Raw genomic sequence first — 26,866 nt, forward strand, 5'->3', positions numbered from 1 at the left:
AACCTGAGGGAGTGAGATAAAGAGCAGAAAATCTGGAAATGAAGCACATATAGAAACAAACTGTGGGATTCTTTCCACTGAGGAGCATTTTAAAACAACTGATTGTGACTCAGACTGCATTATCTGTAATACAAAATAGAAGTAAAAAACAGGCAGCAAATAATGTCTCAAAAGCTAATTATCCCTTTTACAGTCTCTTGGAGACCTTTCTCACCTCTAAAATTCAAAGGCAGTTGCTGATCTTTCAAAAAGTAATAAGTGAAACGTTCCATATTTATACAATGTATTCCTGTGTAAAAGGAGTAGTATTTAAATAAAATACAAGCTAGCGTGTTTAAGAATCTGCTAGACAGCTGACAAGCAATGTTAACTTCATGGTTTGAAAAGGAAAATAACTTTAAGAACTGCATTTAAGAGTCAAACCACTTACCAAATTGAAAACAGATACAGATTTTGCTCAATTTTGATTGCATACCACAATGGAAACTGCACATCTTCATAATTTTCTCCAAATATTGATGAATTCTGAGCAGACATTAAATAATTGTATTCCTCTTTTCATCTTCTGTACTTTATTTATTAAAAATGCAGGAAGATTAGAAGTTCTATATGCTACTTTCCCTTAGAATTGCCACCTTTATTGCTAAGTATAGGCTTCTCTCTGGCTTCTTCTTTCTGCCCCTTCCATCAAAACATGTCCTTTCCAGGTGCCAGTTGGATCCCAAAAAGCTATTTATTGTCTTCTGCCATCCCATCCTGCCTGTAGTGTTGGCAGAGAGCACTACACTATGCCTGGCTACTTTGGCACTATCTCCCTCTCCTGGCTATGGGGAGGTGTGGGTGAAGTTTGTAGGAACAGCATGTAGAATTATAAAACAAATGCTAACAGTAGGCCAAATAAGATAATCTATAATTGCTTTCATGAATGTGAAAAGCTAGTCTAAGAGACAGTTCCTGAATATATTCTGATTTGCCCTAATAGCGTTCTGAAATTTAAAAAGATGAGTGCCTAAAATAGGCTCCTAAATTCTTATTTAGAGGATTTACAGTATGAAGCTAAACTTTAGGAACCCAATTTTGAAAATCTTGATTTGTAGTTTTCCTTCCATCTCCCAAATATATTTATATTAACCAGAATAAAGTGGTTGATTTGCATATTCATCAGGTTGCAGCTCAGCAATTGTGTATGACATCATTCTAAAATGCACATATAAGTAAATATCAGTGAGCTTGAGGTTTACCTCACACACCACAGCAGCAGTAATAACCATCTTGAGGCTTAAGTCGTGGGACACAACAAACTTTATCTATAGTTTACTGTCAGTTACAGAAGCCCCAGTGATTCTGATGCATGGAGCAGTTTGAGTTCCTGGTGTCATGCCTTTTTTTTTTATTAGCATTGTTTTAGACATTATCCATTGCAAGCTCAATAGGTGTATTTTAACATTTGATAATCACCTCACCAGCGAGTAAACCGAAAGTCATTCACAAGGCTTGGGGAGTTTCTTTCCCAGAGCTTACAGCTCTAAAGAACATTTTGCTGTCATTCTGTTGGAAAAATTTATTCAGGAAATGAGCACTTGGTGGCATTTGTCCCTTAGACATTAGCTGGCATTTTTTTCACCGAGGCCTAATGAGGGCTTTACCTTCTCACAAACTTCTGCAGTGTCAATATTTGTGAATCCTTTCAATCAAATACTAGACTTAATTCACTCACTCTCTGAAAAGGCATGGCTTTTAGGTAGCTGAAAATACAGAATCACAGAGGCTTCAAATTACAGATTTTCCACCTAAATTGGAGCCAGTTTCTTCCTGTCAGGGAAAACTGGACTTATTTACATCCTGCCTCTGCTGAAACCTAGGCACGTGATTCATTTTGTTGGATTAGAATGCCCAAGACATATTTGATACTGAAGAAATTTTGGTATTAAAGGAGGACATGTTTTGCTGTTCACAGTAGCCATGCTGGTATATTGTGGATGGTATTATAATAATCCTATAGCTGGGTCTCCTGGAAAGCCTCGGAATGAAATCTTCAACAAATGTGACTGAGAAGAAGGAGCAAAGGCTACTGTGGCAAGGAGAGAAGCAGAAAAGTGGCAGACTACGGAGGCAAAGGACCTCTAAGGAAAGAAAGGAAGAGAGGGGCATCTGCAGGTTCATGCCACTCTGTTGAGTGGGTGGAAAGTGGAGACAGTTGTGTCTCAATTTGCCATGCGGGGGTGGCTCTTTTATGCCTTTGTGCAGTCATGGGAGCACTTTTTGTAAGCTTCTGATACTAGAGAGATGGGGGCTATATATATATATATAAATATATAAAACTGGTGGGTAGATGTTTGCCTTAAAGAGATAGATGTACTGGAAAAGCTAGTCTAAGAGACAGTTGTGAAAAAAAGGAAAAACTGTGCCCACATATCTATTCAGGGGACACCATCACAGGACCTAATAACATCAGCCACACTATCAGAGGCTCATTCACCTGCACATCCACCAATGTGATATATGCCATCATGTGCCAGCAATGCCCCTCTGCCATGTACATTGGTCAAACTGGACAGTCTCTACGTAAAAGAATAAATGGACACAAATCAGATGTCAAGAATTATAACATTCATAAACCAGTTGGAGAACACTTCAATCTCTCTGGTCACGCGATTACAGACATGAAAGTTGTGATATTACAACAAAAAAACTTCAAATCCAGACTCCAGCAAGAAACTGTTGAATTGGAATTCATTTGCAAATTGGATACAATTAACTTAGGCTTGAATAGAGACTGGGAGTGGCTAAGTCATTATGCAAGGTAACCTATTTCCCCTTGTTTTTTCCTATCCCCCCCACCCCCCGACGTTTTTGTTAAACCCTGGATTTGTGCTGGAAATGGCCCAACTTGATTATCATACACATTGTAAGGAGAGTGGTCACTTTAGATAAGCTATTACCAGCAGGAGAGTGGGTTTGTGTGTGTGTGTGGGGGGGGGGTTGAGAAAACCTGGATTTGTGCTGGAAATGGCCCACCTTGATTATCATACACATTGTAAGGAGAGTGATCACTTTAGATAAGCTATTACCAGCAGGAGAGTGGGGTGGGAGGAGGTATTTTTTCATGCTTTGTGTGTATATAAAAAGATCTTCTACACTTTCCACAGTATGCATCCGATGAAGTGAGCTGTAGCTCACGAAAGCTTATGCTCAAATAAATTGGTTAGTCTCTAAGGTGCCACAAGTACTCCTTTTCTTTTTGGAAAAAGATGCTCAGTTTTCCATTTGGGGATGAGATAAAAGGCTGTCACCTGCTGTAGAGCACTTGTGCTGTATGTGCTTGCTGGGTCTGTGAGGCTCTCCTGTTGTTTCTCCTTGGGATGGTAGGGGATACGAGTGGGAAAAGTTGGTTCTTTAGTCCCATTCGGGTATATGAGAGTTAGAGGGACCCTTCACTGCTCCTTTAGTTCCTTGTTGGGGGCAGGAAATCCCTACTTTTCCTTTAGCCCCCTGGAGAATGGAATGAGAGGGAGGTTCCATTTCTCTTGCCCTGAAAGGAGCTGCTCTGGTCAGAGTATGGTGATGGAATAATTATGGGCTACTCCTGCAGTAGCACTGCCTGTTGGTGCAGCTCTCCACTGGAATGTTTTTTGATACTAGAAATCTTAGGCCCTAATTTTGGTCTGTAAATAAAACTAACATCTATTCTAAGTTTAAAGGAGAATGTTTAGCATATCAGGATCCTTGTTTATGCCTGTCAAACCGATAAGAAAATTATAGAACTGAGCAGAAGCTACAGGGGAAGGGGAATGGATTGGATCAACTGTCATTAGATGCTGGCAAGGGGAGTGGGTGCAACTGTGAACTATTGATGGGAGCTCATTTTGCTAGGGCCCTACCGTCAATAAAACATTAACCCCGCCCCTTGACCCCATAAGGCCTGCCCACCGGTCACTGGAAGTCCCACCCCATGGGGTATTACTTCTGGGGTCAAGGTGGACACATGACCGGAAGCAAGGTGTGTCATGTGACCTCTCTAAGAACTCCTCCCACTGTCCTCTACCAATTGGGATGGGTTTTGCCCTGATAGGAATGCCCCGAGAGAAGATTTGACCAATCAGGGGGAGTTCCAGGATGGGGTGACCTGTCTGGAAGTGGTCCTTGTGACCCCTCTAAGAACTCCTCCCACCACCTTCTACCAGTCACGATGGGTTTCAGCTGCAGAGGACCGCCCCGAGAAGAGATGCCCAGTCCACCTTCCAGAAGCTTCCTAAATTGAAAACCAATTGCTAGATGCTTCTATGAAACATCTAGTACTAATATCCCAGTCTTAGAAAATTTGAGTGCTCAAATAAACAGTCTAAAATATACTTTGAACTTATTCTTCTGAACAGCATTAATACTGATAGGATAATAAAAGAGATCATGGGGCATGCAATCACTACTCATTTTAAATCCAGAGCATTAACTCAAAAGAGCAGAGCCCTAATTGATGTAATATGGATCACTGTGTCAGAGTCAGAATAGTCAGATACTGGTTTTGGTATCCAGCTACCTCTTGGTGTGCTGTTGTATATGACTGTTGCAAAATCAAAAACCCTTATGCAACATGAATTTTAAGTTCTGCTTTTAGCCGTCTGAGTATAAATGAGTAATTTGTAATGTAACCTCTATATAAAATAAATTCTTTAGTGAAAATATAAGGGTGCAAATTACAGAGGATCTCTCCAAGGCTATATAGATCGTCTGTCAGTATAAGATAAGTATGTGGCCCCCTTTATGGGTATCTGAATGTTTATAGAATTTATCGTCACAACGCTCTTATGACGTAGGGAAGTGCTATTATCCCCATTTTACAGAGAGAGTAATTGACTTGGCCCAAGTCATACAAGAAATCTGAGATGGATCAGGGACTTTAACCCAGGTCTCAAGTCCTAGGTAAGCACCCTAGCTACAGGACCCTCTTTTTGTCTGCTGTTTTCACTTTTGCTTTAAGAAGGGGCAAATTCTGTGGGGGAGAATTGTACTTCAGCTACAGACCTGAGTATTTTCACTTCTATCTGACTATGGATATAACCCAAGTAGTTAGAGATGTAAATATTGAGTTTTAGCACAGAAATGGGGTACAGAAAGCAAGGGGCCAATTGGTGCATTTTTGAATATTTTACCCTATAATACTGAACATTATCTACTAAGGAAAAGAAACCTCTATCTACTGAGAATAAGAATCTATGGTTTCATTTAGGAGATTTCACAGCTCATCCATTTGTAAAATAGGCATGATAATTTACCCTACCTCACAGGGGTGAGGTGAGGATTAATTAAAGTACGTACAGTGCTTTAAAGATAGAAAGTGCTATATAAATGGTATTATATATGCTAAGTATCAGCTAAAAGTCATCAGGAGATTGGGTCATGAGCAGTCTTGCCTACTGGGTGGAGTAGGAGTAAGGCTTAGCAGGCAGAGCAGGAGCCAGGGCATGAAGGCCAGAGTCCAGGGTTGAGGCAGAGTCAGAACCAAGAATTAGAGCTTCCTGTTGAGGCATTGCCTTGAGTTGGGGCAGGCAGGGGTAGGGCTGAGTTCCAACACGGGACTGGGACTGGATGCAGGGAGACAGAGAATGTGCAGGCACTTACACTAAGCAGCAAACAAGCTGGGGCTGGGGCTGGACTTAAGAAGAGTCCTGCTGGCTTCCTCAACCAGTCAGAAGGGGCGGTTGATAAGGGGCACTAGCTGATGCGACTCAACTGAGCTCACTAGGTTTCAGGAGACCAAGCTGATGCAGCTGCAGGGCCATACTGCTGACACAGAGCGCTTATACAAAATCCCAGGTCATTAATTTTCAATAATTTCCTGGATACTACTCAGATTTAATGGTTTGCTTTAAAATCTCTGCTATTCAGGTGGTCTGGCTGGATGGCCAATAATATATGTGGCTGTTCCGCACCTCTCAGTCTTATGTCTTCTAATCTACTAAACTCAAGTATTTGGAGTTTGGTTCAACAGGTATCCTCCTTGTAATGTGACGCTTGGTTTGCTGTGTTATGATGCAAATATCACACATTGTGCTTTAGTGCTGAGTGCTGGCTGACTCACCATGACCAGTTCAGCAAATAGCAGATGGTGGAGCTGGTGCAAATTTAAAAATGTCGTCCTTATTTAGTTTCAGAGTAGCAGCCGTGTTAGTCTGTATCTGCAAAAAGAAAAGGAGGACTTGTGGCACCTTAGAGACTAACAGTTTTATTTGAGCATAAGCTTTTGTGAGCTACTCTGAAGCTTATGCTCAAATAAACTTGTTAGTCTCCAAGGTGCCACAAGTACGCCTTTCCTTATTTAGTGTTAGCTCATAGAAGACTCAGGTGGGAGTAGGTAGAGTTGCCAGCAATTTTAACATTAGTCTTGCTTGCTTAATTGTGTGTGTTGGAGGGGAAGGTTGTTACTTACAATATCACACCATCATGTTTGGTTTTTGTGAAAAACTTACTGCAAACAATTTTTTATAATTGTTGGAGATTTTTAAGGTTAAGGCTTGATTCTGCAAGATTCTGAGAACTCTGGCTTTGATCCAGCACAGTACTTAAGCATGCATTTAACTTTAAGCATATGAATAGACCCTTTGACTTTAGTTTAAGATGTGTATATTCCTCCCAGACTTGTTTATTATGGGTGCCTACAGTACTTCAGCCTTTAGGTAATGAGTTAGCTCTGTGTACCAGTTTCACCATATCCTTTCAGAAAAATTGTTTAAACACCATTCTTGGAAATCTTACACTTCCATAACAGACTTACGACATGTGAGCAAACTGTTCTCAGGGAAGAGAACTGGTAAGTCCTAATAAACCCATCAGCACTGATTACCTTGATGCACAACTCCTATAGGAATTATTTAAGCTCAGTACCAATCTGGACACAAGAACAAATGGATATAAACTGGTCATTGGGAAGTTTAGACTTGAAATTAGACAAAGGTTTCTAACCATCAGAGGAGTGAAGTTTTGGAATAGCCTTCCAAGAGAAGCAGTGGGGGCAAAAGATCTATCTGGCTTTAAGATTAAATTTGATAAGTTTATGGAGGAGATGGTATGATGGGATAACATGATTTTGGTAATTAATTGATCTTTAAATATTCATGGTAAATATGCCTAATGGCCTGTGATGGGATGTTAGATGGGGTGGGCTCTGAGTTACTACAGAAAATTCTTTCCTGGGTATCTGGCTGGTGAATCTTGCCCATATGCTCAGGGTTTAGCTGATCACCATATTTGGGGTTGGGAAGGAATTTTCCTCCAGGGCAGATTGGAAGAGGCCCTGGAGGTTTTTCACCTTCCTCTGTAGCATGGGGCACGGGTCAGTTGCTGGAGGATTCTCTGCTCTTTGAAGTCTTTAAACCACGATTTGAGGACTTGAATAGCTCAGACATAGGTGAGAGGTTTTTCGCAGGAGTGGGTGGGTGAGATTCTGTAGCCTGCGTTGTGCAGGAGGTCGGACTAGATGATCATAATGGTCTCTTCTGACCTTAGTATCTATGAATCTATGAGTTCATTGTCAGTTCTTTGACTCACATCATCTGGTAAAACTAAGGTTTTTGTTTGCTATGGAAACAAAGACACACTGACACTTCCACTTCATGCATGTCATTCCATTAGAACCTATAATCAAGAACATTAGCCAATAGGAGGAAGAACTGGTAGAGAGGCAGAGCTATAGACTAGCACTGGATAGAACTGTGAAGGCTAAGACTAGGAAGTTCCATAACTGTTAACATCTGAGAGGGAAAGATGAACCTCTAGGAGGGCCAGGCGGGCGGAAATGACTTGGGAAGCCAACAGGAGAACTGGGGCATCACCACAAAAGTCAAGAAGGGCTGCAAGCACTTTGGTCTTAAAATTTGTAGCACAACTGAAGTAAGAACTTGTACTCAAAGGAAACCAGAGTACTAATCCACTCTTTTTTTTTTGTTTAAAAATGAGAGAACATACAGTTTTCAATCAAATCTGTGCCAACTACATTTACAGCAGAGCAAATTACCATATTATTTGCAATCAGATGCCAGACCTTTCTATTACACTGAAATTGCACAATCAGGATTTAGAGGCAAAGTCTTCACTAGTTCTGATCAAAAGAGACTCTGTGGAGCCATTTTGCTTGATCATCAATAAGCTTTTGACACTAACAGCAGGGTATTAATTAACATTCTTTTCTGATGTAGCTTTTAAATGGGTTCAAAGATACCAGTCTCAGAAAGAAAGCAAAAGATATTTATGGAAGAATTATTAGTGAACCATTTGGCTGGTGTTATGTAGGAGGCCAGAATAGATTATCATAATGGTCCCTCATGGCCTTAAAATCTATGAATCTACATAAAAATTGTGAGCATGGTGATCTGTCTTCCATCATGGCTGGACTACAACGGGGCTCTGCTTTAGGTCCTTTGCTGGTTTAAGTGTATATGAATTGTCTTTCCAGTACTGGAACTAAATGTGGTGGTTTCTTGTATGGTGTCATGTCACGGCTATATGTAAGCAAACCATTAGTGACGATAGAAGACATTTTAAATTCATGTTTGTCCAGAGGACTAAATTCTGCTTGTGGATGCTTTTGTTGACTTTAACTGTAATTATATATAGGCATCCTAAGGCCTAATTTGGTCCAAGGTGTCTAAATGTCTCATCAGCCAGCTTTCTCTTAATATGAAAGTATACCACAACATTGAGTACCATTTTTGTAAAACTCTCATCCCACATGCTGATCTAGTAATTGTACTGTACTTTTTGTGGTCCTGTTCGGATATGTAGGATTTACATGAGCATATGGTATTTCTGGCATAGTGCTTTTACATATGATGCAGGGGTGTGTAGTTCGTTCACTACTGAGTTTTGTTCTAACTGAAAGATGTACATCTATTTTAATACATATGCTGAAGAAAAGCTTTAGCTTATTGTGCTGTTGATGGCTTTTGGAAAACTCTTATTTTCTCTCATTATTGCCCAAAGGGTTCTGGTTTGAATGTGTGTTTTATGTTGCAGTTTATTTTGCCACCTTATCAAATTGGCACTGTGAACTTTGTGTTAAATTATTGTAATTAGCTATTGTGTCCCCACTGAAGTCAACGGATGCGAAGGATGAGTTAAAGTTTATAAGCACTGAATGTGAAAGGTCTTGTGAAAGTGCTAAGTAAAATTATTTTTTTTGATGCTGTGTCTTTGTATATTCTTAAAATGGGTTTTCACCAACTGTACACCTCTTCCACATTGGGCAAATGGTTCTCCAAAGAAACGCATGTTTAGGCATAAATGGCAATTCAATGCAACACTGCTCTGTTGCCCTCACGTAGGTGAACTGGAAGTTAAAAAGTTATTCCATCTCTTACCTGCAAATTAACTGGCATTCACCGGCCTCTTCTGTATACATCTCAACCTTCTTTTTTTTTCAATAGCTCTTTGCAAAAGAAAATGCATATTCTATAAACTATCTCAGTGAGCATCTACAACGTATAGTTTAATGTGCCCTTCTGTGAACTTTCAACGGGAAAATGTCAGTTACTTAACTTAACCACACCAGACATTGCCCTGATAATTCTGTGTTCAAAAAGGTTAATGTTTAGGTTTTACAGTATTTTTGATAGTGCCTCATGTGGATTATCTACATCACTTCTTGAAGGGTGATATGGGATTAAAAAACATTATTTAAAGCAGGAGAGCCAGAATTTTCCAAAAAAAGCCTTGTGACAGCTTAATATAATTTTTAAGGCTCTTACAGCAATGACATGACTTAATTGAATAGTACCATAACTACAAAACAATGCATGTTATTTCCATAATAATGGTTAACAGTGTCTATTGTCATGCATCCAAAAGCACCACAGAGGGAATTAACGAGTCCCTGTAATCAATAGCAATTCAGGATATTAAAAAACAAACAAACCACTACCCTGCTCAGGTGTTACCCTGTCAAACTCATTTAACTTTGAAATTAGACAAACCAGCAGTGTCCATATGCATGAGTCTAGAATAAAACAGCACTTGAAGCAGGACTAGCACAGTGGCCTTTAATGTTTATTATTAGATTTGAAAATAAATAAAGTAAAAAGAAATAGTTACCAGATTCAAAGCTCTGTAGTGTAGGTAGCTCCGTCCCCATTCCATAAAATCAAAAGACTGTCTCTCATGCCAATTGACATAGCAATAGCTTATTCTTTATTAGATACTGTGTTTTAGTATTGCATTATTTACCCATGCCTTGCCTTTCCTGGGATTTCAGGCTGCATGTTTCTATTTGCACATTTGTCCTAGTAGAAAAGGAGTACTTGTAGAACAAATTTATTTGAGCATAAGCTTTCGTGAGCTACAGCTCACTTCATCGGATGCATTCAGTGGAAAATACAGTGGGGAGATTTATATACACAGAGAACATGAAACAATGGGTGTTACCATACACACTGTAACCAGAGTGATCACTTAAGGAGAGCTATTACCAGCAGGAGAGCGGGGGGAGGGGGCGGGCGAACCTTTTGTAGTGATAGTCGAGGTGGGCCATTTCCAGCAGTTGACAAGAACGTCTGAGGAACAGTGGGGGGGGGGGGAGGATAAACATGGGGAAATAGTTTTACTTTGTGTAATGGCCCATCCACTCCCAGTCTCTATTCAAGCCTAAGTTAATTGTATCCAGTTTGCAAATTAATTGCACTTCAGCAGTCTCTTGTTGGAGTCTGTTTATGAAGTTTTTTTGTTGAAGTATTGCCACTTTTAGGTGTGTAATCGAGTGACCAGAGAGATTGAAGTGTTCTCCAACTGGTTTTTGAATGTTATAATTCTTGACGTCTGATTTGTGTCCATTTATTCATTTAAGTAGAGACTGTCCAGTTTGAACAATGTACATGGCAGAGGGGCATTGCTGGCACATGATGGCATATATCACAGTGGTAGATGTGCAGGTGAACGAGCCTCTGATATTGTGGCTAATGTGATTAGACCCTATGATGGTGTCCCCTGAATAGATATGTGGACACAGTTGGCAATGGGCTTTGTTGCAAGGCTAGGTTCCTGGGTTAGTGGTTCTGTTGTGTGGTGTGTGGGGCAGGACTAAGTATTATTTAGACCATCCATGGCAGGTTTTTGTTCTTCAAAACTTCCAGTGACAGAGATTCCACAACCTCCCTAGGTAATTTGTTCCAATGCATAACTACCCTCACAGCAAGGAAGTTTTTCCTAATGTCTAGCCTAAATCTCCCTTGCTGCAGCTTAAGCCAATTTCTTCTTGTCCTGCCCTCAGTGGATAAGTAGAGCCCTGTGCAGATACAGAATGTATATCCACGGATATGTAGGGTGACCAGATTTCCCTATGCTGAATATGGGAAACCTGGTAAAATTACTCATATTCAAGTGAGCTCAATGGCAATCAATCAGAACTATGCAGTACAAACCTTCAGATTAACATAAAGTTGACTGAGCCCCTGTTAAAAAGAAATACTGTGTAGTTCAGTGGTGGGCAACCTGCAGCCCATGGGCCACACGCGGCCTGTCAGGGTAATCCGCTAGCAGGCCGAGAGACAGTTTTTTTTACATTGACCATCCGCAGGCACGGCCGCCCGCAGCTCCCAGTGTCCGCGGTTTGCTGTTTCTGGCCTATGGGAGCTGCAGGAAGCAGCACGGGCTGACCGAGAACAGGGATTTTGTAGAGGAACAAAAGGGAGATGTCATCTTGTGCCAGGCATATGAACAGCTGGCCATTGTCAATGGGTTGGTAATCAACTAAGAGAAGCTGGAGCAATGGCCACATTTTAAGATAAGGAATGATTCTATCCATTAGTTCACAAACCCCAGACTAATGAAGTATGGGCCCACCTTCTGCTACCCTGGCTTTTTCATTGGGAGTCACTTTGTCTTACACACTCAGTATTGTGCACTGGCCATCTGGGAAGGGAGAAAACCCTTGAAAGAATTACTAGTTGGTTCTATTGGCCAGGCATCTACAAAAAGGTGAGGGATTACTGTGTGTCCTGCCTGGAGTGTCAGTTAGCAGGACCCAAGAGTTCTCTAAAGGCCCGCCTTGTACCAATGCTGGTTTTAGACATCCCGTTTGAGAGGACTGGCATGGATTTGATTGGACCACTAGAGGGGAATGCAAACGGACACCAACACATACTGGAGATCATGGATTATGTAACACAGTACCTGAAGGCTGTTCCACTTTGCACAACTAATGTGCCAACCATGGAACTTATGAAGGTCTTTGTGAAGGTGAAGATCCTAAAATAAATAGTAATGGACCAAGGAATGAACTTCATGTCACAACTGAGGAAGAATTTGTGTAAGCTACTGAAAATCAAATCTCAGAGAACATCCATTCACTGCCCACAAATAGATACCTACTTGAATGCTTCAATGGGACCCTAAAAGGGATGCTGAGAAAGTTTATGGTGGAGGACCCTTTCCATTGGGATCCACCACTCTAATTTGCAGATGCGTGATTCCTCAGGCCTTAATGGGGTTCTTGCCTGTCAGGTTGTTATATGGTAAATAACCTGGGGGGATTCTAGACCTAATTCAAGATACCTGGGAGAATCAGGAGCCCATAGGCACCAGCGTAATGCAGTACATTCTCCAGCTATGAGAGACACTCAGGACTTTGTGAAGGAAAATCTCTTAAAGGCCCTGAAATGTCTTGAGCAAGCCTATACTAAGGGCACCTGCTCATGTGAATTCCAACCTGGCAACAGGTACTGCTGTTGTTGCCCAGGTAACAGTCAAAGTTAATGACTAAAATGGCATGCCAGAGGGACGAGTGCATTACGAGATATAGTAGTCCAGGAAGAGGAAAGAAACCCAGATTTACCATATAAGTCTCCTGAGGGTACGGTGGGACTGTGAGACCTTATTCTTAACACCTTCCTAACACCCAACACCAAATCCAGACCTGGCCCCCAGGCTCCACTGTGCTAAGACCCGGACACAATTTCCTTGCAGGGAAGGCTACTGGAACCCCAGCTGACTCAGATATTGCAAGTGGCCTAATCTCTTCCTTCTGTGTTCTCATCATGACCTGGATGAACCTGTTTGTTTTTTCACCACACCACAATGGTGCCTGGATGGAGAGTCAGTGAGAGCCACCATCTTCTGTCCAGGAAGGTATGGGATGCAGTACATTTGGGAGCTTTAGGTGATGATGACCTAGGGATAGTAGAGGAATTTCACAGTGGGTGGCGGAGACCCATTGTCTTGGTGCCCAAGGCTTGGGATGACTTGGTTTTGCATTGACTTTAGGAAAGTGAATGGGATATCCATATTTGACACACATCCCATGCCCCAAGTTGATGAGTTGTTGGAGTGGTTGGGGGCAGAGAAGCCTATCTAGACCTTAGATCTGATCAAGATCTGCTGGTAGATTCCCTTAACCAAGGGATCTTGATGAAAAAGGTCTTTGCAACCCCTTTTGGACTGTACCAGTTCAGGACTGTGCCCTTCAGCCTCATGGCACCGTGGCCACCTTCCAGTGACTATTGAACATGGTTCTGTGATCACACAGCCCAGTATGGAGTCTATGGCCTCCATAGACAATATAGTCATTCATAGTTGTAATTGAGAAAGATACCTTGAGCATATTTTGGTGGTCCTACAGGCTCTCAAGCAAGCCAGCCTCATGGAAAACCAGGCCAAGTGCTGGTTGGAATTTCATGAGGTAACATACCTGGGACATAATTGTCAGGAGGGGCAAACTTGACCTCTGATTGAGAAATACCAGGCCTTGAGCGATTGCCCTATTCCATCAACAAAGAAACAAGTTAGATGTTTTTGGGGCCTGGCTGGATATTATAGATGATTCATACCTAGATTCGCCATGATAGCAGCACCCTCACTTAGTTAAGAACTCTAGCCCCAAGAAGGTCGCTGGTTTGAGGCCTGTGACAAAGCCTTCAGGATCTTGAAAGATCTTCTGAGCAAAGTACCAGTCCTCTTCCACCCTGACTTCACCCAACTGTTCATACTCCACATGGATGCTTGAGATGTGGAGCAAGGAGTGGTGCTGTCCCAGGACTTCTAAGGGGAAGAACATCCAATAGTGTGTATTAGCCAGAAGCTATTTTCCCTAAGAGAGACTCTACTCCACTACGAAGAAAGAGGCTTAATCAGCACCAAGGGAGGTTTAAGTTAGATATTAGGAAAAAATTTCTAACTATAAGGATAGTCAAGTACTGGAATAGGCTTCCAAGGGAGGTTGTGGAATGCTCATCATTGAAGGTTTTTAAGGACAGGTTAGACAAACACCTGTTGGGATGGTTTAGCTATACTTGGTTCTGCCTCAGCGCAGGGCTGGACTAGATGACCTCTTGAGGTCCCTTCAGCATGATATTTCTATGATTCTATGATTAGCCCAGAGGTTCAGCATCAGCTAAATGCGTAGCCATTGTCTGTTCAAGAGGTAAAGCTCAAAGGTAAATCTGCATGTGCTAGTGTGCCACAGACATGGAACTCAAATGCACTTTCTTTGCTGACAAAGGAGATTACAGCTCTCCACTCTCTATGAACATAAACCATTGTAGAAAATTCATGGAATGACTATTACTCTGAGGGAGAATCTGCTTCTTGGCAAAGGAAAGATGTTGCAAAATCATCTCTCTAATGGAGGCCGGAGGTGGGGGGGAGGGCGTGTTAAAGTTACTTGTGGGGAAGAATAAAATAACGGCCCCCAAATGAAGAACTGGATAAAAGTTGAAGTTCATTCTTTCATCTTTTGAACTCGTAAGGTCCACTCCTGACCTCTTTCATCTTTATGGAGACTGAGAGGAGGTGTGTTAATACTGGTCTTCTGGCCCAATTCCAATTTGTGTAATGACATTCTAGCAATTTGCATTCCTGTGAAGTATATATTTCTCTGCAATCTGGATTCAGAATGTTACATTTCCTGTTTTAAACTGTTGTTTTAACAGTGCATAGCAACGCTACACATCTGCCGGGTTTCATGTCATTAGGGACCAAAATGATCAGCATACTATATATTCAAACTATTCCAATACTGTATATTATTGTTGTGGTTAGTATTTATTTGTATTACAGTAACACCTAGAAAGTGAGTTGAGATCAGGGTCCCATTGTGCAAAGCACTGTACAGGTTATGAAACAGTCCCTGTCTCAAAGAGTTGATAATCTAAATAAGATTTTACAACCTAAGTATTGCAATTTAAGTTTGTAAAGTATTTAGTGGTCTCTTAAAATGAAAGATGTTACATAAGTGTTAGGTTTTTTTTTTGGTGGGGGGGGAAGAAGGGGTTGGTTACTGATAAGCCTGTCTTCAGGTCATGAGTACCCTTTAGAGGGAAAACACGTGATCTTAACAAAGATGCTTTTAACATTTAATTATACTAAATGTGAAATTAGAGGAGTCAGCTTATTATTGTAAGTGTCATTTGTAGTTTAAAAAGGAATACAAACTACTAAAATTTAATTAAAAAACCGAAATTTTAAAAATTCAATGAAAACAGTTATTTTTAAACAAATAGACATTGTTCTGCAATGTCTGAAACCCAGTCATTGCAGCACTGAGATTCTGAAACTGAAATGAATAAAAACAAAAGGAGAATGGACTTCACTGGATTTTCTTTGTCCAGATCAATATAAAAAGAGCATACATAATTGCAAGCCAATTGAATTTTATGATTTTCTCACCTGTAATAATCTAAAGTGATATTAGTAACATAAGTAACAAAATATAGTGTCTTTTTAAAGCAATCCTTCAAGTGTACCAGAGTTCGCACATTGGTCGGAAGGGTTATGTGGCAGATTCTGATTTCTTGATTAATTTTGCCTAGCATTAAAATACAATGGAATGTGTGCCCATGTAATTCTTCCCTTTTATTCCGTGCTGACAAGGCCTCAACTGGTGTACTGTGTCCAGTTCTGGGCATCACATTTCAGAAAAGATATGAACAAATTGGAGAAAGTCCAGAGAAGAGCAACAAAAATGATGAAAGGTCTGATGCTGAAAACATAATCTATGAGGGAAGATTGAAAACATTGGGTTTGTTTAGTCTGGAGAAGAGAAGACTGAGAGGGGACATAACAATTTTCAAATACATAAAAAAGGTTGTTACAAGGAGGAGGGAGAAAAATTGTTCTCTTTAACCTCTGAGGATAGGACAAGAAGCAAAAGGCTTAAATTGCAGCAAGGTCAGTTTAGGATGGACATTAGGAAAAACTTCCTAACTATCAGGGTAGTTAAGCACTGGAACAAATTGTCGAGGAGGTTGCAGAATCTCCATCACTGGAGGCTTTTAAAACAGGTTAGACAGACACCTGTTAGGAGTGGTTTAGTTATTACATAGTCCTGCCCTGAGTGCAGGGGACTGGACTAGATGACCTCTTGAGGTCCCTTTCAGTCCTACACTTCTATGACTCTATGTTTCTGAATAACAAGTGAGCGTTATAATGCACGATACATTGCAATAATGGCCTAACCTAATTTTTTTCACTCCAGGATAACATCCAACCTGACCTCATTATAGACTACATGATGCAGAAGTCCAAAGGAAAAGCACCTGCTTTGACCCAGCAAAAGTCTGCTGAGAATCTTGCATTGAGGACCTTCAATCAACCTCAGCTGGACAGCTTCCCGCCAGAGTCAGATGCAGAACTCGACAGAAATGCTCTGATTTCTGCACTACGTGCCTATGTCGCTCAAAAGATGGCAGCACGGAACAACGATAAAAGCTCCATTGGCAGGACTAAATGGTCTCACCTCTATGCTAATAGGTTCCGTTCATCTCAGACTGGCCATTTTGATGGAACCTTTGCCAAAGAAGAGACAGAAGACTTTAAAATGAATCAGCCATTCCTGCAGAGACCTGGAGCTGTAGTGCTGGGACCAAGTTCAGAGATGCTGAGTTATAAATCTGCTTCTCCTCAGGGTGATCCTAAAGATCCTCTGAATGCAGTGGATGGTAAGATTTTTATTTATTTATTTATTTGTTTGTTTTATCATCTGTGAAGCTTCCATCATGTGTTCTAGGCATTTTTGCAAAGATTATAATAGATTTTATAAGCATTAAAATCATCATGTAGAATAAATTCCCCTCCTGCGACTGAGATATTTATATTTATCTACCACTACAATCACAACCGTAACAGCCCAAATCTAACCATTCCTTCCCTGCATACTGCTTCCCACGTCCTTCAACACATCCTCCCCTTATGCATGTGAAAAATGTCCTGCATTCCATAATACCTAGCACTTATATAACTCTACATTTTCAAAACACGTTATAAACAATAACTAACTGTGGAAATCCATTTGCACTCAAATCAGCTTTCATGCACATCTGTCACATTGCACAGTACTTAGGTAGAACTGTCTCTTTGTTTTTGGTCTTCTGTTCTCTTTATTTAGCTGTAAATTGGAGGACCCTGGGTAAAATGAAAAGTTAGCAAAAAGAGAATAATTACTGAAATATACTCGATCATATAAACTCTGGCATACTGCATGTGAAGAGGAGGAGGTTGTCAGTTCACGAAGACCTGAGATGCGGGGAAGCAGGAGAATGAGGGTTTCAGCTGGAATTGGCTGAACTATCAATTGCAAACAATTATTTGCCAAATTTGACCTTTTTTTCTATTTGCTAACTGTCCATGAGCAGATCATGATTTTTATGAATTTGTTTTATTCATATTCATATGGCTTAACAGATACTTAACAATCATAGTGTAACATGTCATGGGATCTTGTGATTTATTTCAGTGGTGCTTCATGAGTCAACCTGTATCTTCCTTACATGGCTTGAGGGTAGGGAGAGTTTGGAAAGTAGTGTGCATCCACTTGAACATTTGTCTGAACTAAACCAAGTATTGATGTTACTGCTGCAGTTCAGAGTGCCTGCCAAATCAATGAATCAATCCCTCATGCTCAGCTATGCATATGGATTTGATGCCTTGCAGCTGCTCTTTCTACCTTAATTCCAGCTGATCCCCATCTGACCATGTAGAAAAGGGCTTTCATGAGTCCCTTCCCTAGTTTACATTACCAACAAAGTTTTTTCTCCTTTGTTTGCTTTTGAAACACAAAATTGCTGAAACTTTGGCTTTTTGTCTGAAGGCAGACAATATCTGCAGTCCAAAGGATGCCCAAAGTGAAAGCAGTCTTGGTATGGTGCCTGGAGAGATTATAGGTTTCAAAGAACAAACTGTAATGTAAATCAAATCCAGGTGGCACTGTAGGCACAGGTTGCATGGTTTTGCGGCTACACTCAAAGGAAAATAGGCCCATACTGGTTACACTGTCCTCCAACTGTTCCACTTCACCTTTCCTAGCAGGAGTCGATAGGGAACAAACATATTTAATGCTTACAGTGAATAACATGTTTCAAAATTCATTGGATTGTGCTTCTTTGACTTTCACATGCATAACGTATCCTGTAGTAAGGTACAGTTTTGCTAGCTTGCTTTTATATATGCAGTTATATGAACTTATTAAATGTCCTGAAACGATTCATGTGAAGAATCAGTAGTATTGTTGATTATTTTTTTTTGGCTTCTTTGAGTCATTTATTAGTCCTTTTAGATACACATAAGGTAACTCATCAGTATATTCACAGTATAAAGTAGCAGTTGTTAGAAATGATGGACAGGGACTGAATCTGCCAATCTGAGCAGCTTTCCTGCCTGTAGCAAACTGCCAAAATTCAGCCAGAGGTTTAGCCTAATGATATGATTGCTCTCTATAAATTCATCAGAGGGATAAATACAAGAGAGGGAGAGGAGTTATTTAAGTTAAGCACCAGTGAGGACACAAGAACAAATGGCTATAAACTCACCATCAACAAGTTTAGGTTTGACATTAGGCGAAGGATTCTAACTGTCAGAGGAGTGAAGTGCTGGAACAGCCCTCCAAGGATAGGAGTGGGGGGAAAAAAATCTAACTGGCTTCAAGACTGAGCTTGATAAGTTTACGGATGGAATGGTATGATGAGATTGCCTACAATGGCATGTGGCCCGTTGGCAACTGCCATTAGCAAAAATCCCCAACTGCTGGAAATGGGACACTAGATGTGGAGGGCTCTGAGTTACTACAGAGAATTCTTTCCCAGGTATCTGTCTGGCGAGTCTTGCCCACATGCTCAGGATCTAACTGATCGCCATCTTTGGGCTCAGGAAGGAATTTTCCCCCAGGTCAGATTGCCACAGACCCTGCGGGATTTTGCCTTCCTCTGCAGCATGGGACATGAATCACTTGCATGTTTAAACTAGTGTAAATGATGGATTCTCTGTAACTTGAAGTCTTTAAACCATGATTTGAGGGCTTCAATAACTCAGTCAGAGGTCTATTTCAGGAGTTGGTAGGTGAGGTTCTGTGGCCTGCAGTGTGCAGGAGGTCAGAGTAAGTGATCACGATGGTCCCTTCTGACCTTAAAGTCTACACGGAAGATTTGCACTGAGGGCAATAGTTGTATATCTGTGGAGAGATTTTGTTTCTTCTCTTGTTTTTCCCCTTTCTCCTCTGAATCTGCCATCTCCCCCTGCTCCTAATCTTCCTCTAATCTTGCTGGTTGTGTGGCCTTTCTGTACATGTGCAAGCTACCAGCCCATTCTTCTTCTTCAGTCAGTCAAATCATCAGCATTCCCTATTTTTCCTAACATACATGGTCAAAGTGCCAACCACAGAAGTGCTCACATATTAAACAGAGCACAGGACAGTGATTTGAGCTTGTGTCCCTACTCTGGCCACATGTTTCAGAAGTCGGAAAGGGAGAGAATAAGCCTGGCAGAACAACACAGAATGCCTCGAGCAGATCATCAGTGAGAGTTGGTGGGCAACAAGAGGAGGTTAACTAGGGAACAGGAGGGAGACACTCATGCACAGGAAAATGCCTGGGAATGTTCTTAAACCACTCATAACTAACAGGTGTGAAAGACAGAGGGTGCCTAGGAGTGGTGTGATCTGAGCAGGCACTGGCTTTCGAGACAAACTCCAATTGTTAAAGTAAAAACCTGCCAACTGCACAAGTGCCATGTGCAACTGAGCCCAGCTTTGTCCAGACTAGTTTGATTCATGAATCATTACATTTTCAGGCTCCCCTGCCTAGGCCCAAGTGAGGCATTCACAGGGATTTTTATGAATAAAAATCAAGTTTTCTTGTTTAAAGTGCAAAAAACCTTTTGAAAATACTGCAAGCATCCCATGTCATGGTCACCAACCAGCTGCTTCTCAGGTGAATTCACTGGTGAAATCAGTATTATAATAAATATATGAAAACCTAATGTTTACTGTTTGTCGGGATGCTGGTCCCTTAGAATTCTACAGCAATAGCAGGGATAGATCTCAAATCCTCCAGCTTGAGGTAAAGGAGATTTTTGTTAGTAATGCATGGCCTCCTGGAGATAATGTCTTAATGTCTTCTGCAGTTTCCACAGTATGCGTCCGATGAAGTGAGCTGTAGCTCACGAAAGCTTATGCTCAAATAAATTGGTTAGTCTCTAAGGTGCCACAAGTACTCCTTTTCTTTTTGCGAATACAGACTAACACGGCTGTTACTCTGACTCCTGGAGATAGTTCAGCCTTCCCTATTCTGATTCTATCCAGTACTGGGGAGAGGAAGAGTGATATGGGCACCCTGAAGTTTACACATGTGCACAGACATGCATGCACACACATATGCTACCTGCTGTATTACAATATCCACCAACTTCTGACCCTCTTCTTCCTTGTTTTAGGAAATTCATAAGAACTAACTGAAATTCCCAAAAGAGTTTTTCAATAAATACAGGACCCAACACAGAGGTCTAGAAATTCCCCTTATTGTATTTCAAATGGGCTTCTCATCTTATCAGCTGAAAATGATATACAAGAATGGCTGTGTGCCAGCACAAGTGGGAAAACATCCATATTTAAAATAAACAAAAACACTTACTTAACAGCGTATTTATTAGTCCAAGGTAGATACACAAGCTCTCTCCCCAAACCTTTTTACAAAGCAAATCATTTTCACCAGCTTGTATTGACCATCTGGATAGACTTCTGCTGGTGTTCCTTCTGGAATACTTAAACACATCACATTCCTCAAGTTCCTCAGCACTGGCTCTGCTCTGCAGCTCTTCTGGTTTTTTAATAGGTAGGACAGTAGTTGTTCAATAATGGTAGCATACAGTACTGTAATGCCTAGTTTTTGTCAAGTTTGAAGTCAGCACTGAGATGATGCTGTTTTTCAGGAGTTGTTCTTTTTGATGGGCAGTTTCCTGGTGACATTGGCTAGATCAGGAATAGCAGCATCAGAGGGAGGCAGGAAGCTTCTCCTACTCTGGTTTATTCTGTGAACCAGAAGGACCTGCAGAGAGCCTGTTAGTGGAATCTGGAGCAGGGCCTGTGGCCATTCATATTCTCTTGTGTGATTTCTCTTGCCCTTATTTCCATTTTTCAGTTGAGACTGTGCTTTGTTATCAGCTATGAACCTATGGAAGTGGACTAAGGAGATAAGACTTTGCCAGATAATAGATACAAAGAAAAGAAGAGAGCTTGAAAAAAGTAAAGTGAAATTGAAATGACAAGATTATGTTGGCAGCTTGTTGTTCAGTAACTCAGTTGCTGATTTGGCAGCTGGTTCTGATGTGAGGACATTAAACTGCTCTTTAGAAAAATACAATAATGTTACATTTATATAACATTTTTAATTAGATGTGGCCTGAACCAAAACCTTGGATCTCAACTTTAGGGGGAAATTTGGGTCTGGATCTGAATGTCATGGCTGGTCAGGATCTGTCTGGAGTAGAACCTAATCCTGGACAGACAGAGATTAAAGTCTCCTGGGGCCCAACACCAGTTTGAACTTGGAAACCCCCTGACTTCCCCAGTTTACAGCAAGAACTTAAACTACATGATGTTACCACTGTCTTGACTTATGTTGTTTATCTTAATTAAATGAACATACTTTATACTCTTTTTTGTTCAATGAAATAAACCCTACACACTTTTTGCTAGGATTTAGAAGCCTAAATCATGTTTACTTTCAGTGAGACTTGAGCTTCTAAGTGCCTAAAACACTTTTTAAAATGAGACTTAGGCTTCTGAGGCATTTTAGAAAATGTTACCCTAAGTCTAATTTTTTGGTACAATGACTTTTAATGTCTAGGAGGTCAAAGTCCCTGTGTTGAGTTTGCTCATTGTACTATGGAGGTGGCTTCTAACTCTTTTGAGTGCTGAAAATTAGCATTCAGTATTTATGTGTATGCTAGAAAGGCAGAAGTAGATTCTTACTGTAATCTATATGATAGAAAGAGTTGATAACAATTTGTAAATTTCACTTTTCGCTTTGGGGAAAGGTGCAGAAAATGCATAAAATGGTCATGAAACCTTCAAAATCTTGACGGTCTAGAGATTACACGTATATTCATGGTCAAAAACTACTGGAAAACAGTCATTAATTTTGTTTTAGGTTTCCACTGTTCTTTTTATAGATTCACTGAGGTCATGCAGTCATACATGGTGTTTCAAACATACTCTTTTGTACTGTGATGTGCCATGTATATATATATCAACATACCTGAAAAGCTTTTTTTGTTTTGGGTTGCAACGGACATTTAGTCTATTCTTCCCTATTTGGTTTATTTGCTTCCTCTTCATTATTTTGCATGTTGTTCCTGATCATTTTCATCTAGCTATACAAACAGTGCACAACCCAGAACTGATGCCTAAACCGAAATTTGGCAATTGCATTGATTTGCTAGTATTATTAAATCTGTGCAGTATAGTATCCCACATTATCATCCTTAGTGTGTTTTTTTTAATGGCTCATCTTCTGAGCTAACTGTTGAGCTTCTAATCTTGCAGAAGGCTTCTGGGATTCATCCTGGCTAAATCTGACTAAAGCTTTTTAGATTTCTGCATGCCCATGCAGAGAAACCTAGATTCATCTGTTCTTTTAGAATACCCAATTGAAGAAAGGCATTTAATCATATTTTTACTGGTTTTTGATCACGTTAGGCCAGTGTTTCCCAAACTTGGGACGCCGCTTGTTCAGGGAAAGTCCCTGGTGGGCCGGGCCGGTTTGTTTACCTGCTGCGTCCGCAGGTTCAGCCGATCGCGGCTCCCACTGGCCACGGTCGTCGCTGCTGGCCGCCACTTCCCGCAGCCCCTGTTGGCCTGCAGCGGCGAACCGTGGCCAGTGGAGCCGCGATTGGCCGAACCTGCGGACGTGGCAGGTAAACAAACCGGCCCGGCCCGCCAGGGGCTTTCCCTGAACAAGCGGCGTCCCAAGTTTGGGAAACACTGACGTGAGGTATTCATTTCCTAATGGTGAGTGGAGGCCAGTAGTAAACGATAAGCCAAACATGTGTAACAGTTGTACAGTATTATGCAGCACACTTCAAATATAGCTCCCAATTCTACCAAATTGACTTACTTTGAGTAGAACCTTACTGCACAGGTTCTTCCATTAGTGCAAGGAATATACACTAGCCACCTCAATGGGCTGCTTTCATCTTGTTTGGAGGCATAGAATATACTTTTCAACACAACTTTTAAAAGCAATTTATAACCCTTTTTTGAGATATCAATGTTTCCATGTTGTTGTTTTTCCTACCTGACACTACAGACCTAAAAATACCTGCTTTGTAAACAGAGAGACACAGACGCATGGTAGCAAACTGTATAGTGAATTAGTGAGGAGTGGGTGAGGTATTATCTATTATTGGACGAACTTTTGTTGGTGAAAGAGACAAGCTTACACAGAGCTCTTCTTCAGGTGAACTGGTGAATTAGTAGTCAGTATTGATAAGCACAAAAGAGATCATGTGGCTGAAAAATGGTTTCTGAGACCATAGGAAACCTTTAATTAAGTGAGGCATCTCCAAGGGAGATTTGGATAAGGTCTGCAGAGTACTCAGCCCAGTGGCAATGAAGTGTGAGTGGACAGTCAAATAAAAGCTCTTTTTGTGGATGCTCATTGGGCTGTTACGGTTGTGATTGTAGTGGTAGATAAAGATAAATATCTCAGTCGTAGGAGGGGAGCTTATTCTACATGACTTTCCCCGTTCCAAAATTTTTAATAATGTTTTAGCTACTTCCCGTATTTAAAAATTTCACAAATATATAAATAAATAATCACACCAGAAAGTGTGTTTATCCAAAATCCTTATCTATCTCTTACTTCAGTAATGATACCTATACGACTTATTGACTAGACAAGACTTATAATATAAAATATGGCTCAACAATTGATTCATAGAATGGTGGATAGAGCTGAATCATACACCAGCTGACACAATATTCCCTACATGTAATTGTAGTCATCATGCCTGTGCTATTTTAATGTAATCAAATAAATAACCATCAAGCTACCTTAACAGTTATCTTAATTGACTACTATTGTCAAGTCACTTTAGGTCACGTTAAGTCAGTTTAGATTGGAAAAGTGTGATGATTCTTGGTGCAAAGAAAAACAGCAACAATTTTGTGCTTAAGACGTGAGTGCAGCTAACGAAGCCATACTGACTTCTATCCTTCAGCATCTGTCACAAACCGGTCATGCACTGAATTGGAAGCCTGCTTTCTGAAACAAAGTGCACCTCCTGTGCAAGGCAGTCATCTGTCATCAGAGTATGATAGGGCTCACCAAATCCAGCCTTTGGGTGTGCTATTATATTGTTTCTGTACGTGGAAAAGATGTCTTACATTTTCCTGAAAATATTATAAGCATATAGCACTTGCACAATGTTTCTCTCTTGCATGTAAATAAATCTAGTGATCATGTTGGTGATTTTTTTTTGACTCAGAAAAATTTATTCAGGATATATTGAAAGACCTGAAGAAACACAAGGTGAATGTGGATAATCTTAGCCCACTGGAGCTTGATGAGATGGCTGATATTATTGCTGATGCCATTCAAGTTGTTGATGTAGCAGAAGAAAAGCAAAATGGAGCTGGAAAGTTTGAAGGAGAGAGAGCAAAAGCAGAAGTCAAGGAAGTGGATGCACAAGGAGGAGCAGATTATGAGACTGGACTAATGGATGCCAATTTTAACATACAAGGTACTAGACCAAAAAGATAAACATGACAAAAAGCAATTTACAGTCATTTTCCTCTTTATTTTAACTGCAGTAGTATGGTCTCTCTTATTCACTGATTTTTAAAGAAGACAGGGAGGGAGAGTTTTTGTATCTTTTGGCAGAGGTCGGGAAGGTTTCAGTCTTCAAATTTGCTTTTTACAATGTAGACATGTATGCAAGGTAAATGTGGCTATTTGTGAGCTCTGGATCTTCAAGCTCCATAAACAGGATAAAAGGTAAATTGTTCTATGTTATTAGGCCTAATTTCTCATTCTTGAGAATGAGATGTTTAAACAAAATGATAATAAAAAGCATTCTTTTTATTCCAAGAATCTTGTTTTTAAATATATAAATGATAAAGCAAAAACATTTACCCCATTTTGCTTTACAAGTAATCATATTTTCGTGTACCGTAATTGCATGCAGACAAAACTCTCAGACAAGCAAATATATACAAGCAACTTCTTCCTCTTCCTGCTCAGGAAACTAAGGAGATTCATTATACTTATTTGGTTGTGTTTGAACACAGATTTTTGGTGGTCCAGTAATCAGTAATCCAGCTACTGTGATTTTCATTAAAAACTCTACATTTACTATGCAGAAAGATATGATATATTACAGTTTCTCCTTACCCCTCTCGTATGGTAGGAAATGCTGCAGTATCTCAGATACCACCGCTGTGTGGTATTTTGTGGCAAATGTTGACTTTTAAGTTACTATCTTTTATTTGTTTGTTTATTTATTTATTAATGGGAACAGAACTTTTGACAGCAGAAGTATAGCCCAAATTCCTTCTAATATGGATTTAGGGAAATTATTATTTTTTTTATGATCACTACTGTGTCTGGTTTAAAATGATACAGTCCTGTGGGTTTGTCCTGAGTCATACTGGGACAAATTACTGAGATATAATTCTTAATCTTTTTCAAAAGAAGAACCATTGACTTCAGACAGTGATGTGATTGCAAAGTCTGACTATAATTTAACTGCAGAATGTGATTCATTTCTGAAGTCTCTGCAGCATGGACAAAAATAAGTTTTTTTTTTTTGTTCCTTCATAATAACATAGTCATGTCAGCATCTGTCAACCAAAAGGCGCGTGCACAATGAATACATTGCTGCTGTTTGTTTATGTATATAATTATGATACTGCTGCTAGCTAGAGTCATTTTATTGATTTTTTTTCTGAGGCATTGGTAAACAGTGGTAAAATAATAAGCAATACCACTGCAGTAGTTAGCATAATACACTGCTAATTTGATCTAATTGTGCTGTTTCTATTGACATTGCATTAGTTTGCTGTCCAAATGCATCTAAAAGAACAAAACTGAACTACACTTTTTACTTTATCCTTTCACGAGAGCATCTTAATGTTTAATCTCTAGTAAAGTAGCTATCATTAAAAAAGTAGAGTAGTCCATGAGTAGTCTGTGCTTTAAAAACAAAGTTCTGTATTTTATAACGACATGTATACCCTGTTTATGTCTTACAGATAATGGAGGACATGAAGAAGATGCTAGAGCTGATAAAAAGGTAAAGTAAAGTTTGTTAAACCAAATATTCCACACTATCATGTCAGTAATTATTTCTCTATAGCTTTATTTTGAGGCATAAAATAAAACATTCAAATCGATATAATTCTTATTTATTTACAAAATGTACCCACTCTGATTTATACATAATGTACATAAGTTGAATAGATGTTTAATTAAAATTTAACTAAACTGCGAAGCAGAAGAAAAATATCTCAGTTTAGCATCCTCTCAAACAAAAGCTTGGGAATAGATCCTGAATGTTAGACAAACTCAGGCTCCCACAGGAATTGAATTCAAGCACTGAGGAATCTCATTGAAAATATCCT

At 40.2% G+C, this 26,866-nt stretch overlaps 1 protein-coding gene across 3 annotated transcripts in view; it reads left to right on the forward strand.

The window, feature by feature from the left end:
- The window catches only part of PTPRN2 (protein tyrosine phosphatase receptor type N2), a 1,019,026-nt gene that overhangs the window by 403,352 nt on the left and 588,808 nt on the right, over window positions 1–26,866 (forward strand). For all 3 annotated transcript variants that reach the window (XM_074946270.1, XM_074946267.1, XM_074946269.1), the window contains 3 exons: window positions 16,454–16,916; window positions 24,733–24,987; window positions 26,498–26,538. In XM_074946270.1, coding sequence (XP_074802371.1) covers window positions 16,454–16,916; window positions 24,733–24,987; window positions 26,498–26,538 — 759 coding nt within the window. The remainder of the gene's footprint in view (window positions 1–16,453; window positions 16,917–24,732; window positions 24,988–26,497; window positions 26,539–26,866) is intronic.

The sequence above is a fragment of the Natator depressus genome, chromosome 2 (assembly GCF_965152275.1).
Source record: "Natator depressus isolate rNatDep1 chromosome 2, rNatDep2.hap1, whole genome shotgun sequence".
NCBI classification, from domain to species: Eukaryota; Metazoa; Chordata; order Testudines; family Cheloniidae; genus Natator; species Natator depressus.